At 32.6% G+C, this 18142-nt stretch overlaps 2 protein-coding genes and 1 pseudogene across 3 annotated transcripts; 2 read left to right on the top strand and 1 right to left on the bottom strand.

The window, feature by feature from the left end:
- The first annotated feature begins 731 nt into the window (after nucleotides 1-731).
- On the top strand, nucleotides 732-9444 carry LOC110636434 (uncharacterized). 2 transcript variants are annotated; one of them, XM_021786140.2, is made up of 7 exons: nucleotides 733-1175; nucleotides 4193-4222; nucleotides 4520-4618; nucleotides 6967-7081; nucleotides 8064-8361; nucleotides 8490-8544; nucleotides 9079-9444. In XM_021786140.2, exons 1-7 carry the CDS (start codon nucleotides 1023-1025, stop codon nucleotides 9151-9153), a joined length of 825 nt encoding a protein of 274 aa, XP_021641832.2. In that variant the 5' UTR covers nucleotides 733-1022; the 3' UTR covers nucleotides 9154-9444. The 2 variants fall into 2 exon arrangements, with proteins under 2 accessions (XP_021641833.2, XP_021641832.2); XM_021786141.2 differs by lacking the exon at nucleotides 4520-4618 and having other exon boundaries at nucleotides 732-1175.
- Nucleotides 9445-11463: 2019 nt separating this feature from the next.
- Nucleotides 11464-12529, bottom strand: LOC110636391 (uncharacterized). The gene has a single exon (XM_021786078.2). The coding sequence runs from the start codon at nucleotides 12382-12384 to the stop codon at nucleotides 11650-11652; it is 735 nt and encodes a 244-aa protein (XP_021641770.2). The 5' UTR covers nucleotides 12385-12529; the 3' UTR covers nucleotides 11464-11649.
- A 96-nt stretch (nucleotides 12530-12625) lies between these two features.
- Nucleotides 12626-16915, top strand: LOC110636392 (uncharacterized; annotated as a pseudogene).
- Nucleotides 16916-18142: the final 1227 nt, after the last annotated feature.

Genomic DNA, 18142 nt, shown 5'->3' with positions numbered 1-18142 from the left:
AAGAGAGAAGAGAGACCCCATAAACTAGAAATAAAAGCTTTACAGTTCTGATACCATGTTAGAAGAAAGAATACAAGTAATGAAGAAAATGATTGTGTATTTGTCTATGTCTTATTTACAAATATATTATATCTATTTATACATGAGAATATGAGCTAATTTAGACAAGAATAATAATTGCTGTAATTATACTACACAAATCTCCTATAATCATGCTAATTACTGTAATTACACAAATCTCCTATAATCATGTTAATTGCTGTAATTATACTAACAAACACATATTTATAAACTATGTGTAACGATTAACTATTCATTAATATTTTTCTTTTCATTATGAAATCTCATATATTTGTATAAAAATGATAAGATGAAAATAAAAATAACTTTATCAGAGAGAAATTTGAATGAAATAAATTGATACAGATATTTAAAATTTAAATTTATTTATATTAATAAAAATAAAAAATAAATTTGGTTCATATAATTCCAATTTAACTTCAACTAAATCTCTCTATAAGATAGTTGGAAAAGAAATTTTGATTTAAGAAAATAAATTTCACTTGAACTTTTTATTATTAATTATTTAATAACCTAAATTTTAATATAAACATTTAATTTAAAGATTATTTAACTCATTAAAATATAATTCATATTGGAAGCACCATTTTTATTCTGTATTTAGATAATTTACTCCAATGAGAATAATCGGAAAACCGAGAAGGGCGGACTGCAATGAGTCCAAGTTCCCGTACGAAACCTGGTCCAAGAGCTACGAGGATGTCCAGTCCAAAGTCCAAACTATTCGTGGGCAACGAGACAACTTCGGCCTGCCTCACCTCATGATCGAGAAGACGAAGACCTAACAACCACTGTTCTTCGTGGGTTAATGTCGCCTGTTGACGGAACTCAGCCCCAAGCTCCCTTTTGTACCACAGGATAAGCATTTTCTCTTCTTGAAGACAGAACAAAAACTGTTTGATCATTTGTTTATATTGAAAATTTTGTTCTTTTCTTCGATTATGCAAATACCCAGATGGCGAAGCGTTTTTATACTGAAAAGCAGCTTGATTCCAACTTTGTCATCATCGACAACATCAATAACAAAGACCCATTGTGCTTCAATTCATTCTACACCTACTACATGCGAAAAATGGAAGAACAAATGGAACGCTGTGAGTTTATTATCATTATTTCAGCTTTTGAAACCTTTCCCTTTTTGTGATAATAATAAAAAAAAGCTTTTCGGGAAGGGGTGGAGTTTAACATTTTGTATGAATATGGAATTGTTATTGTTCTATTTGGGTGCATTATTTAAGCTATGAATTTCTTGGTTAATTGTTAGCGCTATGATTGACATGTTAGATGGTGCCTTTTATGATAAAAATTTTAAAATTTTGCTTCTTTTAGTGAAATGTGCAATACTTGGAACATATTAATCATGATACTCAGCTGAGTTGCATTGATAGACCCCTAAGATTTGTTTCTCGGATGAGCTTGAAAAGGCACTTCTAAAACACACCGTGGATTGCGTTAAGGTCAAGATTAATGTCCAAACTGCTTGCTTAGAAGCGTGATTGCTGGAACATTCATAGAATTGATGATGATTATAAATTGATACATCAATAATCATTGAGCAATGCATGTCTTTGGGTGGATGGAAGCATATGGAACTTCTGCTTTTCTGGTACTTTGACAAGGTGTAAAAGCTTGACTTGTCATTTGAAAATTTTTCATTCTTTGTTTCTTAAGAAGTTAATGGAAACATATACATTAGTTTTAGATGAACTGACGAAACATATACAAGAGAGTATTTCTTAGTGCATGACGTTTGTGAATGATATTGTTCTGATAGATGAGACACAAGAAGGAGTCAATAGAAAGCTAGAACTTTGGAGAAGTGCTCTAGAGTCAAAGGGTTTTAAGTTAAGTAGAACGAAGACAGAATACATGCATTGCAAGTTCAGTGAAGGCCAAACTGGTAATAGGGAAGGAGTTAGTTTGAATGGAGTGTTACTGTTTTAAAGTAATCACTTTAAATATCTAGGCTCAGTCCTTCAAGTAGATGGAGGATGTGAGGAGGATGTTAATCATAGGATTAAAGCCGGATGGTTAAAGTGGAGACGTGCCACAGGAGTTTTATGTGATCGTAAGATTCCCAATAAATTGAAAGGAAAATTTTACCGTACAGCTATACGACCGGCTATGTTATATGGTAGTGAGTGTTAGGCACTGAAAGAGTCGTATGCATCTAAGATAAGAGTTGCAGATATGAGAATGTTGAGGTGGATGAGTGGCCATGCTAGACTAGATAAAGTCCGTAATGAGAGTATTAGAGAAAAAGTAGGAGTGGTGCCAATTGAAGATAAGTTGAGAGAACGGAGATTGAGGTGGTTTGGTCATGTGAAGCGTAGACATACGGAGGCTCCAGTTAGACAAGTAGAGCACATTAGGTTAGAGGATAGAAAGAAAAAAAGGGGTAGACCTAAATTGACTTGGAGGAGAGTAGTACAACATGACCTAGAAGTGTTACACATTTCTGAGGATTTAACCCAAAATCGTTCAGAGTGGAAAAAGCGAATCCATATAGCCGACCCCAAATTTTTTGGATAAAAGCTTAGTTGAGTTGAGTTGAGTTGAGTTTGAGTTGAGTTTCTTAAGAAGTTAACAAAGCACATCAAAGAGAATATCCTTTTGGTGTAATCTTAATTGATGAAACCCACTTGGCATAAGAAGTTGGAATTATATAGGGGCACCTTAGAGTCTAAACTATAAGGGTTTCAAGTTGAGTGGAAGTAAAACAGAGTATTAGACATTGCAGTTACTCAACGGAAGGGGAAGTGATCTAAGTGAGATTATCCTAAATGGTGTAAGGATGCTCAAAGTACACATTTTAGATGCGCACTATCTTTTGTACAAAAGGAAGTGGGAAGTGAGGATGTCAACTACAGAATTAAAATAGGTTGGGTGAAGTGAAGTGAAAAGATGCATTCTTTTTTATTGCAAATATGGCTTGGTGGAAGGAGAAGTCTTGATGGGATGATGATTCAACCAACTATGATATGTGGCAGCGGGTGTTTGGTGATGAGAAAATAACATGATTACAAGATTAACATGGAAGAAATGACATCGCTAAAATGCATATATGAAAATATAAGAATGGACTGGAAGGAATGAACGCATTTGTTAAAAAGGGGAAGTGGCACCTATTGAGGAAAAATTAAGGCGAGAGATCGAGATGTTGTGGACACATGCATCAGAGACTAACAAATGCATTATTAAGGAAGGTTGAGCTCATTAAAGTTGTAGGGTATAAGCAAGCTAGGCTAAGGCCTAAGACTACATGAAGGAATTAGTAAAAAGGATTGAGTGGGCCCAGACCTTTTTGAAGATGTAGAAGAAAAAATGTTGTGTTTCCACTTCTTATCAAATAGGGGAAAAAATGCTATTATGTTTGCAGGCAGGATGGAGGGACTCTTGAGCTTCATATGCTATTTGCAACCTGGTGGCAAGTTGGGGGCCTTTTTTTTTCAGGATTGTATGAGTGACGCCTTTGACAGTTATGCAATTGCTTGACAGTTAGGTATGTAGGTTAAGGAGAGGAGATCACGATTGTTATGTGTTTCAACATCATATCATATGGTGTCTTTTTGATGGAGCTTTGTAATTTAACTTCTAAGAACTTGGAGAATTGTTTGCTTTTGAAGATGTTTTTCTGGTTTGCTTTTGGAGATAGGACTTACCATTCTATCTCCTTCGCAGAATTGCATAAACCTTTTCCTTTGGACACAGCTTTTTGTTTTCTTAGCCTTTTCCTTCCCTTTATAATCTTTATTCTTCCATTATCAGTACTTTTGGCCCATTTCTTGCATATTCCTGCATACTAGGTTTAGAATTAGATCTTTTAATTAAGTTGAAAAAGAAAAGGTCTTCTTATGTTAAATTCCAATTCCAAAGCTCTAATTTCATGCTACAAAGCTGAAAGAACTGTAGTTTAATTATTCTGGTGCAAAATTCTTATAAAGCGTGGGGGTTGAGAGTTGCGCAATGATCTGGTGGACTGACATTATTTTATATATATATATATATATATATATATATATATATATATATATATATTATTTGGCTACAAGCATCAAATGGTTTTTTTCCCTGAAAAGAAAGATTGACATTTAATTATCCTTTTTGGCAGGATGTAAGCAGATTCCAACAACCATCGAAGGTATAAGCTTTATTATCAGCTTTTGGGATTGATATGATTATCAATGATATGTTACCTGCTTGGAAATTGAGACATAAATATATTTAAACTTTTGACAAATGCCAAAGGTAGTTTAAGCATGTAAAATTCAATATGAACTCCATACCCTTGCTTCAAAGGCTTAGAAACTGTGTTTTTTTCTTCTTTTTTTTTATGACTTTTATATGTACCTCTCGCTTCTCCATCAGTATACTTCTCTGTGTATTCTTTTATTTTCTCTTCAAGTAACTTTTCCTGAAACTGGACATCTGAATTCAGAATTACGTAAGGTATGCAGTACGTCAAAAACGTGCCGATGCAAAGAGAGCTCTAAAAGACCTTCTCTTCAACAATGGTTCCTCTAAACCTTCATTCAAGGTGAATTTTGCTTTGGAATCCTTAATGATATTCAGATTGCCTTGATGCAAGATTTTGCTATAGGTCCAGTCTATCACAAGATAGTTCTATTGTGGTTGTATTATTGCTTCCATTCGTGGATTGCTGAAATCACTTGACAAATATATAATCATGGTCTACATGTGTGATCCATTTATCGCTCTGCTAATAAATAATAATGAAGAACCTATAGCATTCTTAGATCATTTTGGGTAGCCATTAAATATGATTAGTGGATGCTGTTTTTTCTTATTGCTTATTAACTGGAAGCAAAAGCCAATAAGTGTTTATTTCCTTTTTATTTTCATTTCACTGTGCCATGATTAGATATTATATTGTCGAATACAACTGTCAGAATAGAACTGTAGTCACCATATATGAACAGGAATAGAAAAGAGTAAAGCTGTTTTGTTAGCTGGATGTGACATGTATCAGGAGGCTAGAATTGATTAAATTAAAAGAATGAGGTAAATTTGAAAAAAACATGAAAAGTTCAGGATTTTTTGGTGGTCAAGCCTTGATTCTCACATCGTTCTTTTGATTAGACATACCTTAGAAATTAAGTAGCCATTAAAATATGATGCCATAGTTGTCAAATTGAGAGTCAAAATCTTATTTTTGTGAATCAAGAACTGAGAATTGAATCGAATATTATGATTTGGTGTAAAATCTCAAAACCAATTAAAAATAGCATCCATGTAAAAGAAGCATAACAGATCAAAATCTGAAATATTGAATAATACATTTTTATAGAGTTCACTGTAGTCCATGGCTGATACCATTTAACCCAAGACTGAAGAAAAAAAAAGGAAGAAATTAGGTGAAGTATAAATACATGCATGATTCTGTTTGATGATTATAGGTAAGTGAAAAGTCTTATTTTTTTTCCTTTATTTCATTAAAAGAGAAAAATAAACTTTTTTTTGAACTTTCACAAACTCATAAAAGTGGAAGGAACCTGTAAGGGGATAACAGAAGCATAGCTATGAGCGGGGGGTTATCTACTCATGTCTTAGTGAGGTCAATTTTGACTCCAATAAACTTGAGGGGACAAAAGATAGAGTATGGGTGTTGCATGAAATTTTTTAGGGCTTTTATATTGACCCCACTGAAAGTTATTAGAAAGATAAGAAATTGAGATCAATTTTGCACTGACTTATTATAGGTGAAATGAATATAAATCTGAACAGTTAATAACATATGTACCAAACTTCGACTAATTGATAAATTTTTATTTTAATACTTTAAATGATGTAAAATTTAGAAACTTCTTGATTGTTCAAAAATTATTTTACGTGATTCGTTTTACAAATTTGTTCCAAGTTGCGATAATGATCAGCTATATTATGTGTGTATGTGCAATTGGTGATTTCTAATTAATTATATGTGCAATTGGTGATTTCTAAGTAATTATTTTGTGCTGATATTTGTAAATTAGAATTCTGAACTGACCTATTGAATGAATGACCCTCATAAAAATATTTCTTGTTCTGCCACCACTTATTACTCTAGTGACCTCTTTCAATCATCCCTAGCCAAAAGGCCACTGACAAAAATCATAATTTACCCCTTTTTGCATAATTTTTATCTCATATTCAACTACAAATAGAAAAATATGAAGTTCTTCTAGATCCAAGCATTTTCATAGTCTTAGATATTGGAAAAAAAATTAATATTTTCTAACATGTTCCAAATGTGGAAAAAAAATTCCAATTGATTTTTGATAACCAAACAGTAGAAAAAGTAAGTTTTCTAATAAAATACTTTCCTCAAAAAAAATTTCTATAGACAAGTTATTTTCTGCAGAAACAAACTTGAGTGTAAATTTCTATTCAGAATCTTGATTGTTAGCTTCTTGTCACTAGAAAATAGGGGGTGAAAGGGTTAATTTGAGCTTCAAGCCTGTCAGGTCCATTTAGATCCATTTGAACCCAATTGGAAAGGAATCCACAGAATCAATTGATTTGGAAAAATTCAACTGGTTCACGAATGATTTTCTCAATTCTTCATCAATTCATGGTAACTTCTGATTCTTCATCTAGATTTGAATCAGTGGGGGGGAGAATGGAATTGTTTGATTCTAATTATAGTGGATCCAGCATAGACAATTTCAAGGGATTGGTAAATACAGCCTTAGAATCTGATTGATCTCACTTGTTACTGAAGATGTGTTGAGTCCAATGCACATATAATTATATATCTTACTTTTAAATTACCTTTTTCTCTTAAAAAGATTTTAATTTATGTTAATTTTGTGCTCAACTTATGTCCATTCAAAAGTTCTAGTTGTCCAGGTAATGATGCATGTATTGCTTAACACTTGTAACTAGGATGAAGAGTCATTATGGGCTTGTGATCCAGAGCATTCACATGGCACTGGTAAGAAAAGGCAAGTAAAGTCTTCTGCTCGACATCGAGGGAAATCTCATGCCAAGAAAATGAAACGTGAGTTTTCTCTTTCTTTTATTTTTTGTGTTTGTTTAAATTAATTTAGTTTGTTGTTTTATTAACTTGCTTAACTTTGGAATTTACCTTTTTATATTTATTTCTTCATTTTCATGCTGATAATGTCACCCATTTGATATAGTGGTCAGGATTATTATTTATCTAGAAGCTCATATGAGTATGGTCCACACGGTGTTCTTGCTTTTATCTGCAGGATGATGCCCTAAACAATATAACTGTTTTGCTCTTCAATAACTAATAGCTGAATAGTCCACTTGTATATTCCCTCATTTCGGATCAATTTAGTTTTCTCTGACCAACAAAGTCATCATGGGAAAGGTGAAGGGTCGAATTTGGTAACTCCCAAGTAATATTTGCTGGAACCACCATCTCTTACACGCAAGTCAGAATGCAATTCTAAGACTAAAATAGAAAATAATGCAACCCTGCCATGGTATAATGACTGCATTTCTGTGAACATGGGGAAGACAAACTTAAGAGTTGTAATTCTCTCTTCTATTGGTTAACCAATTTGTTGAGAACAATGTAGATAGATGATGAACAAAATAAATAAAAGGGAAAAGAAAGAGTGAAAGAAATAGAGCAGGAGGGCAGTATTGTTCCAAGCCTCCCAATCACAAGAGAATCGAAAGGGAAAGAAAAAGAGAAAAAGAAAGCAAAAGCGATTTCAATAATGAGTGGAAAAATAAGGGAGCAAATATATAGACTTTTTAAGAAGTTTTTGTAATAAAAGATGACATCTATTTTCATAATGTGTTTCTATTGAGTAAATGCCATAAAATTTTCATGATATAATTTTGGGTTCCTCTTCTAAAACCTTTTTATATGTCATTGTTTAATTCTCCTCTCAATATCTACTTCAAATTTACTATATTTGTTTGATAGTTACCAAAATTTATAGTCACTTGCCGGCTGTATTTAAACAAACTGTGTCTCTCCCTCTCTTTTATTGATTGTTCAGGTAAGTTTAGGAGAGAGAGTTTCTCTGAGGACTCTGATGGTCGTGAGACATTTTTTCAAGCTACATTTGGAAAAAGATGGTATACTTGGTATTTTAATGAGTCTTCTTACCGATGTTCAACATTTGGATTTGACTGGAGAGAGCATCCATACTGGACAAATCATAGAGATAAAGACTGGGATGCTAGAAGTGAAACTGAGTCTGTTAATGAGTATTGTTCTGTCGGATCTTTTCATGATAGAACAATCCTCGGTTTGCCTCCAGGTGGTCCTTTAAGGATTGAAGATGTTAAAGATGCGTAAGTTATTTGCATTTTCTGTCTTGAAGTAAAAGCACACTTTTTGTTGTTGTGATTCCTGCATACTTTATTTCTTATTCATACACATCATTTTTTTCTATCTGAAATTTTTTGAACAAACCATGCAGTTTCCGCATGTCAGCATTAAAATGGCATCCTGATAAGCATCAAGGCCCTTCACAGGTTAGTCGATGAATTTCTGCTCTTTACCCACTTCCTTTTCTGTAATTACACTTATTTCTTCTCTCCATCAATTACATGGATTTTTTTTTTCTTTTTTAAACTGATATTTCTAGTTTTCTCTCATTATATCTTCATGTCACCACTTCCTGATAATTGTAAAGCACAGTGTTTGCAATATTGATATGCATAAGCAGTGTGTATAGAGCTGCAAGGGTTTATACAAGTCATTTTCTAATACTTTTGTGTGCTTATAAATTCAGATTAAACTAAACTTTACATGAACTCGTTTTTTCAAATTTTAAAATGGCACGATTCTTTACCAAATTAGGCTATTTTTTCCATGTATACATGCCTATCGTGTATGTCTGAGGGATTAGCTTTCTTACCGGCTTGGTTACTGTAAATTAGATATTGAAAGTTGCTTCCCCCCTTCTAAGTTCTAATGATCTTTGCTTTTTGTATTTTGCCCATGCGTGCTTGCAAACTTGAGTGGTTAATTTCTTTAATAGGTTTGTTTTCCATGTATCTATGCAGGCAATGGCTGAAGAAAAATTCAAACTCTGCGTTAATGCATACAAATCACTATGTGATGCTCTGTCCTCAGTCTAATCACTAGGTTGCATTTTGCAATCAAAATCAATACTGCATCCCAAGGGGTTTCCCCATTTCATTCAGGCACAATATTTCTGGAGATTGGAGAAGAAGTGAACTGTAATCAAATCCAATTGCTTCCCAGTAATGTGGAAGCTCTAGATTTCCAACCCCTCCAGAATGGAAATGTGGCCCAGCCTGCCAATCATTACTTATTTCAACCTGTTATACAGGATTAAATATCTTTTATTTCTGTGATTTAACAATTTTATTTACTACAGTTATGATAATAATATTTCTTTTGATTAATATTCTTTTTATTTTAAAATTCATTGGAAAGAATCCATACTTCTGTAAGCACCAACTAGGCTCCATTGGAAAGAATTTATACTAATTCATTAAAATTGGTTGCGCTTAACACTGCTTTATTATATATTTTTTTTTAACACAATGCATTATGCTCAGTGTTTTTACAACTTGCCATTAAGGAATCTTCACTCCAGCAGCCTATTAAAAAGATTAAAAAAATTTAAAATGAATGAGAGCATTTAATATTTTATTATGTTTTAAAATAAAATGAAAATTTATTTTTAGTTTAAATAATTAATTATTTAAATAAAATATAATTTTTATGAATAATATTTTTAATTTTTATAAATTTATAATTTAGAATATTTTATTGATAAAAAAATAAAAATTTATTTGAAAAATAAGAATGATTAATTAAAAAAACTCTTAAGCACTTTTCAACATTAATTTTATAAAGATTATAAAATTAATTTTAATTTTATTCTATTTACTGAAATTAGTGAAAATTTAAATGTAATTTTAATAAATTTATTTATATTATAATAAAAATTATTTTTAATTTATTACGCTTGAAAATAATTTGAGAATATAAAAATATTTTATTTTTAATGAAAATAAAATAAATGAACAATTGTTCATATGGTTAAAATTATATTTTTATCAATATTAATAATTTTTTTAAAAGAAAAAGTTATAAATTTGTTACTAATAAAGTGATTGTTACGCTTAGATTGGATTACAAATTCAAATTCTCAATTTTTTTACTCTATTTTGAAGGTAAAAAAAAAAAAAAAACAAGAAGAATAATAAATAATAACATATACACATATAAAATAAATATTTATAGATATAAATAAACAAAGTATAGAAATAAATTAGAACAATTAAAATAATAAATTAATAGAAATAAGATTCAATGTTTAGTATTTTATTATAATAAATTAAATAATTTTTAATTAATTAATAATACTATTATGATTATAAAAATTAAGAATTATAATAGAATTTTTTATATAAGTATAATTATTATTAAATTAATACTTATATTTTATATTTATTATAATAATATTAAAAATTAAAATTATTTAAAAATATAACAATTATTTTTAATTTTAGAGTCGTCCTTATTGAAAAATATTTTAAGAGCATAAAAATACAGCTTACTTAAATTAAAAATAAATAGGTAATGAAATAAAAGAATCTCTTGTCGTTAAAGGTATTAGCTACACATTTGCTATCGTTGATGAATTATCCATCACTAAATACATTAGCGATAAACATTCATCAGTAAAGTTATTAGTGACATGTTAGCATGTATTAATGACACTGTAGTTGTCGCTAAACAATCTTATTAGTGACAGACTATCGCTAAAAAATTTTAAATAATATTTTTTATAAATAACATAAATAATGAAGATTATTTTTATCCATCTTAATGCGTGCTTTCTTTCCTATTTTTATATATTATATATTTTATCTATGATATATTAATTTTAATATTATTGAGTTGAAAATTGATTATATATTGATTAATTTTTTAGTTACTTTTATCTTGTGAAAATGCCTTGATTCTATCTAGTTATAATAATGTACATTTCATATTTATATATTCTAAATGAGGCAGAAATTTACAACATGGACATGAAGGACAATGGTGCTAATAAAAATCTGTCATATTGTTATTAAAATTATTATTAAAAAATAATTTTTTAAATAAATTAATTAAAAATATTAAAAATTGATTTAAAAAATAGTAAAAAATTAATTTATTAAATTACATTTTTTTTATTTTTAACCCTTTGTTTGTGAAGCCCATTCAACGGGTCCCATTCCATTCAAATTTCAAACAGTTAAGTATATTCTTCTAGCCCTGCAAACACAACGCAAAGCCCCATCATCAAAAGTAGATTTTTCAGTTTCACTTTCACAGAGGATGAAAACTGAAAGCGACAAAAAGTGTTCAAAAATATCAAATGCAAAGCACAATGTGCTCTCATCATTGCCCTTTTCATAATCCCATCTACAATTTTACTACTTTTCATTCCATTCAACTTTCTGAGAGAAACCCATACAAGATTTTATCAAGAAATTAATCTACCAGTTCAGATTCACATACCCAAATCATTGAATAACTAATTCCACACTGGAATTTAATCTAATCAAGAAGAAATTCTTACATCAAAAACTTCAACACACACTAATCCATCAATAACAAAGAAGAACAACAGAAGAAGATACCATGAACCCATATATCAAGATCAAGAACCCAAAATGTAAAGCCCAGTTCCTCTTGAACTTACCAAAGTAACTCTCTGGTGGTTCTTGGTAATGAATCTGAAGCTCACCTTCATCACCAACCACCTCACCACACTCACTACTACCACTAGCAATTCTCATCTTAAATTCCCTTAGCTTCTCAGTCGCCAATCCAAGGGTCAGCTTGTGGCACCGTCTTTGGTACTTGAAACCATTGATGCACCGAAGAGTTTGAGCCACAGAGACATAGAAGATGAGGTGGGCCAAAGAGAGAAAGGTTATCGGGGCCCAGCAGTGGCAGCACTGAAGGCGACTAGGCTGAGCCACGCCCATGAAGACTAGAGAGAGGAAGATGAAGAAAAGAAGGAAGAGCTTGTGGAGCTCTTTCTTTTGGAGGTCTATTGCTTTTTTCTTTTCCAGGGTCTTCTCAAAATGGAGTTGGATTATAGTGTTTAGGGCTTGGAGAGCTGTTTCTTTTGGGATCGTTTGGTGGTGGTGGTGGTGGCCGCCGCCCTGGTGATGCTGGTGGTGCGTGTCGTAATCTGCCATTGGTGACAGGCGAAAGAGACAGAGAGATGGAGCAGAGGTTAACGGGCATTGAGTTGAAAGCTGGTTTTCTTTTTTATTTTTTAAAATTTTTAACGGCTCCGATCTCGAGAAATGAATTGTTAAGTGCTGAAACATGGGCTCGGTTACATATAAACGAGTTTGAATGGATTTCTATTTCTCTATCTCTTTGATTGATCCCAAATCACACAAACAGACCCAACCCAGAAAAGCCCATTTTCATTTAGAGATATGGGCTAAGAGACCCAATACTACGAGCCTAATCCAGAAAGTAGGAACCCAGCTTGAGTCGGAGACCGGGGGCTGTTCCCGCCTGAAAAACGAAGAGAGTGAGAGTGAGAGTGAGACTGAGTGAGATATGAGTGCGTCGGATCCGCCTGAGAAGTAGGCGACGGTGCTGAGAGGCCACGAAGGCGCAGTTTTAGCCGCTAGATTCAATGGAGACGGCAATTATTGCCTTAGCTGTGGCAAGGACCGTACCATTCGTTTATGGGATCCCCATCGTGGAATCCACATCAAGACTTATAAATCCCGCGGCCGTGAAGTCCGTGACGTTCATGTCACTTCGTATGCACATTCCCCTCTCTCTCCAGACTCCAATTCTCACAGCTCTTTTGTATTAACACGAAAAAAAAAAAAATCTTTTTAGGGACAATTCCAAGCTAATTTCTTGCGATGGTGACCGGAAAATCTTTTACTGGGATGTGGCAGCTGGTCGTGTCATTCAAAAATTTAGAGGCCATGATAGCCAGGTACAATTAACAATTTACTTGCAATGATTTTGTCATCCTTTTGATATGTTCATGTCCATTTTTTTTGGAGGTGAATGCTGTGAAGTCTAATGAGTATGCTTCTGTTGTAGTATCAGCTGGTTATGATCAGTCATTGCGCGCCTGTGATTGTAGATCTCACAGTACTGAGCCAATTAGGGTCATTTTCTTTCTTTCTTTTCTTAATATTTATTTAAATTTGTTAATGCTGCCTTATATTCTCTCAAATTTCCGGTTAATATGCATATCATTGATGCATTTTCAGACAGTGTAATGTCTGTATGCTTGACGAAAACTGAGATGATCGCTGGAAGTGTTGATGGTACTGTTAGAACATTTGATATCCGTATTGGTAGGTATGTAACACATTCGGGAAACCCACATTTGCCGCTATCATTAAATATTTATTGTGTGTAAAAAAAGCCTTCTTTTTTTTTTTTTTTAATTTTCATTTATGCTATGTAAAGCTCTGTTTAAAATATCTGGATATGGGTGTCTTCTAATGGCTATCTTCTTTTGCATCATCATGTAGAGAAATAGTCGATGACTTGGGGCAGCCTGTCAACTGTATTTCCACGTCAAATGATGGAAATTGTATATTAGCAAGTTGCCTAGATTCTACCTTGCGCCTTTTGGAGAGGTGGATTTCTATACTAGTATGAATTTTTGACATGGATCATATTGTTGGGTTTTCTGCCAATTTATACCATTTACTTATGACAGATCTACAGGTGAACTCTTGCAAGAATATAAAGTACACACTTGTAAGGTTAGCTTATTGATGCTTTTTTGATGCCTTTTCTTTTATCTAAATCAGAAATTCATTATTTTAGTACAGTTATTGGTTCAAAGTTCATTGGTCGGACCCTTTAAGATTCCATTGTCCATTATTTATTTCTTTTGGCTGGTTCTGCATCAGTCATATAAATTGGATTGCTGCCTTACCAACACTGATGCCCATGTGACTGGCGGGTCTGCGGATGGTTACATTTACTTTTGGGATCTTGTGGATGCAACGGTGGTGTCAAGTTTTCGCCCTCATTCCTCAGTGGTAAATACATTTTGGTTTGCTTGGTTATTATGTAACCCCTTCCATATGTTTACTTTCCTTTTCATTTGTCCTAAATTATAGGCCATTTTCCTTTTTGAAATAATAGTTTATTTATTACTTTACTAATATATTTCCCTATTTAATATTTAATATGCATTGAAAAAGTTAAGTTTATTGGTTTCAAAAATAATTTAATAACATAAATTATTCAATTTTTAATGGAGTAATGGCTTAATCCATGTGAACAAGTAAGTCTATTTTTGTGGGACGGAGGGAGTATTTATTTTAATTGAACCATTTGTTAAGATGCTGCTGATCATCACCATTCTATTATTTGCTCCAAGTTTTATTCTTAAATAAATTTCAGTTTTTATAGATTTTCATTGACCTTTTGGTAATTAGTGCTTATATAGTCCTACATGCACATTTTATTTTGTCAAGAGAAATGTTCTACATGTCCTGTTTGGAAAGAGCGTGGAAAGTTTCAAAATTTAGTGTTCCTATGGGTGTGCATCAGCTAGTTTGGTGATCTGAAATTTATCAGGACTTGAATAACTGAATTTCTTAGAGTCTAGATCCGAACCAATCTGATTTAGAGAAAGGAATCAATCTGTTTGTTTTTTAGCTATTCTTTGGGAGTACAGGGAGACTTCCAAAAGGAAATATACTGTAGCAACTTCCCAAGTTCCTTTTCAGTCAAAGGAGCCGGCTATCTGCTTTTTGCCTCAATGTTATCCAATTGCTTAGATTGAGCTTGCAACAATATGATTATGCCTTGTCGAAGAACACTTGTTACGACTCCTTTTGATTCTTCTCCATCTCCATCTCCACCACAATGTCATGGATTGCTTCATCTCTCCTAACAACATTGTGCCTCTCCTTTATCTATTTATAGTACCAAAAAAAACTTTCCCCCATGCTCTTGGATTGCTTTGTGGAGAAAAGTCCTTTCTTCCACTTGCAATCCCAGAATAACTTTTTCTAATCAATTTAGAACCCATCAAAATTGCTGATCTGAGTCATGACTCGAGATTACAAGTCCCGAATTGATCAAAATCAAGCTACAGTACATCCATGGACAGTTAAGAGGCTGTAAAAAGGGAATCGGCAGATGAGAGATGGACAGCAAGGGGAGGGATTTCAATTTCACCACTTCAATTTTTTTAGGCTAGACCTAGAAACAAGTCAAACGACAGTTTGGGGCAGGCTTAACTTTCAATTTCAATGTTGTTTTGGCTTGCCAAAAATGACATTGTTAAGGAAGTGAATCACTGGTATGCTAAGAGCCTGTAACAAAGTGCATAATTGGTTATTTCAGTTTTTGAACAATAAAAACTGAAACGAAAATTTAAAAAAAAAAAATGAAAACCTAATAAAGAGAGTTAGATTTGTTTTTGTCAGAAAGACACTCGGTGACCATTTTGGCTAGCATGCAAACATGGTCATACCACAAGTAATTGGATGAAAATTAAACCTGATGATATCAGAAATACACGGGCTGATGAAGTTGTTATCTATGATTGGGGTTTAACTGTAGTACTGTACATGAGAAAATACCAAGTCAGATTGGCCTACTAGAAATTTTCTATTTCTTTTAGGGTTAAAAGCTTCATTTCATGTTCTTCGCTAAAACATCAGAAGCTCCAACTAAATTTTACATAATACACCGTAGCCAGCATGAAGCTCGATGAAATCCTATTCACAGGCATTTAATTGCTTGGCTGTCAAATTAAAATTTATGAGCACAGTTGGAATCGGGGGCCCCAATAAACTTTGGTTACACATTTTATACTGATGTCCTATGAAGTCGGCCTTCTTGCTTTCAAAGTTCCTATTACACTTGTTCTCGGCCCTAGGGACCTATCTGCCCCAGCAATAAAAAATGCAAGGCTTTTGTTCAAGTCTCCAACATAGAATAATTTGGAATTATGGATCACTCGGTCAGAATAATTATAGATGTATAGTGGACAATATGTATCATTGTTCGCAGATTAATGATCCATGACTTCCCAGTATAAGAGGATAGGTACATGTAGATGACTTCATGAGCTGAATAAGTCTTGGTGTGATGCTAGGCATAATTGTATATTGGTCAGATTAATCGGTTGCTCAAGATTCCTTGACTGGCCCACCTTTTAAACAGGCCTACTCCCCATTAGGTTTGCTTCAAAGCTCCGACTGGCCCCTTCTAGCAGAACTACTGCTACCGTCTCATAGACTATCTTGCGTTCTTCGTCTTGTTTACAGTTTACACTCCTCTATAGTATATTTGACTCTAGTCTTGTGTCTTCATGCCATGCCTATTCTCTGCCATTCGAAATATGGAGTTTCATTGGATCCTGACCTTTGAATGTTGCTCAAATTTGATCTCCACCAATTACCATTGTTTATATGTTGCAGATCACAATTAGGATTTAGGACCATAGTTATATATATTTATACGCTTGTTCTATACTCTTCATTATAGGATTTATTGTCTGGTGGACCTCATGATAATTGAATTTTTTATTTTCCTATTGTTTTGGCAGGTAATAAGTGTGAGACAATTGCATGGTAACAGCCTCCGTCGATGGCACCATTAGGGTGGTTTGGAAGACTTGGTGACCGTTTATAGTTACCCAAGGGTGAAAACGCTGTTGCATTGCATGGATCTTTCTTCTTTTTGCAGCAGCATTTTGGCTTTTTGTGGATGGTGCACACTGTTGGACCATATGGGCTCTTAAGAACGAAAGCAAACAAGCTTTCATCATGTCAGGATGCAATTATAAGAGAAGAACCTCTGGAAGATGCACCTGTTCCTGTTCAAGAGAACGCCTGTCGAAATTCACTTGCTGTCGTGTCTGTTCGTGGGAAGTTCTTATTTCCCAGCATGCAAATGCTGACAATCATTTTCAGAATGCTGACAATCATTTTCAGAATGCTGAGAGTTCAACTCATTTCGCTATCGAAAAAAGCAGCTTAAAAAAAAAAGGTTGTTTGAAAATTAAAAAAAAATGTAACTAAATCATGTCATATTTAATTTTTAAATATATTAAATACTCATTAATATATTTAAAAATTTATTAATTTTTTTAATAACAATTTTAACAATAATACTAAATAGGTTTTATTTTGATTTTTATGTGAATTTCAAGTGCTGCGAGGGAATCATTTCATTCATCTATCCGTAACAGTTAAAAGGATTTTTTTTTTTATAATAATAATTTGTGTAACTTAAAAAAAAATGTAACTAAATCATGTCATGTTTATTTTTTAAATACTCATTAATATATTTAAAAATTTATTAATTTTTTAATAACAATTTTAACAATAATACTAAATAGGTCTTATTTTGATTTTTATGTGAATTTCAAGTGCTGCGAGGGAATCATTTCATTCATCTATCAGTAACGGTTAAAAGGACTTTTTTTTTTAATAATAATTTGTGTAACTTGAAATTAGTTGAAAAAAAAAAAAGAAATTAAATCTTAGAGAGAAAATTAATTTATGTGAGTTGTATATTTTTCAAATATTTTTAAAAATTTAAGAATTATAATTCACAACTTATACTGTATCAAAAATTTATTAAATGGTAATTTTTTTTTTTTTTACTCCGAAGCATGGAAGCTGAATATGGAAGCCAATGATATGTAGATACAGATGGCATTAAAGATTAAAGAAGTAGCTAGAAAAATACTTTGAGAGTTTAAAGGACATGGACCACCCTCAAAAGAGAGATGGTAGTGGAATGAAGAAGTACAAAAGGTAGTGAAGAGAAAAAGGGAATGGTATAATAAATTACCTAAATGTGATAATAATGAGGCATATGAACAGTACAAGATAGCAAAGAAAAGGGCAAAAAAGACAGTTAGTCAAGCAAAAACACAGGCCTTTGAAAAGTTATATGAGAAACTTTGAACTAAAGAATGGGAAAAAGATATTTATAGATTAGCAAGGAAGAGAGAAAGGAAATGTCAATATCTCAATCAAGTTAGGTGCATTAAGGATAAAGAAGGAAAATTGTTGGTGAAATATGAGGACATTAAAGAAAGATGAAGAAATTATTTTAATGATC

Source organism: Hevea brasiliensis, chromosome 7 (assembly GCF_030052815.1).
Source record: "Hevea brasiliensis isolate MT/VB/25A 57/8 chromosome 7, ASM3005281v1, whole genome shotgun sequence".
NCBI lineage: Eukaryota > Viridiplantae > Streptophyta > Magnoliopsida > Malpighiales > Euphorbiaceae > Hevea > Hevea brasiliensis.
The sequence above is the reverse complement of the archived record's forward strand: the minus strand, read 5'-3'. Positions and strand labels throughout refer to the sequence as shown.

Coding starts and splice junctions, on each gene's coding strand:
- LOC110636391 (XM_021786078.2), bottom strand. CDS start 12,384: ATGTTTCAGCACTTAACAATTCATTTCTCGAGATCGGAGCCGTTAAAA.
- LOC110636434 (XM_021786140.2), top strand. CDS start 1,023: ATGCAAATACCCAGATGGCGAAGCGTTTTTATACTGAAAAGCAGCTTG. Junction 4,223..4,519: donor GATTCCAACAACCATCGAAG/GTATAAGCTTTA, acceptor ATCTGAATTCAG/AATTACGTAAGGTATGCAGT. Junction 4,619..6,966: donor CCTCTAAACCTTCATTCAAG/GTGAATTTTGCT, acceptor ACTTGTAACTAG/GATGAAGAGTCATTATGGGC.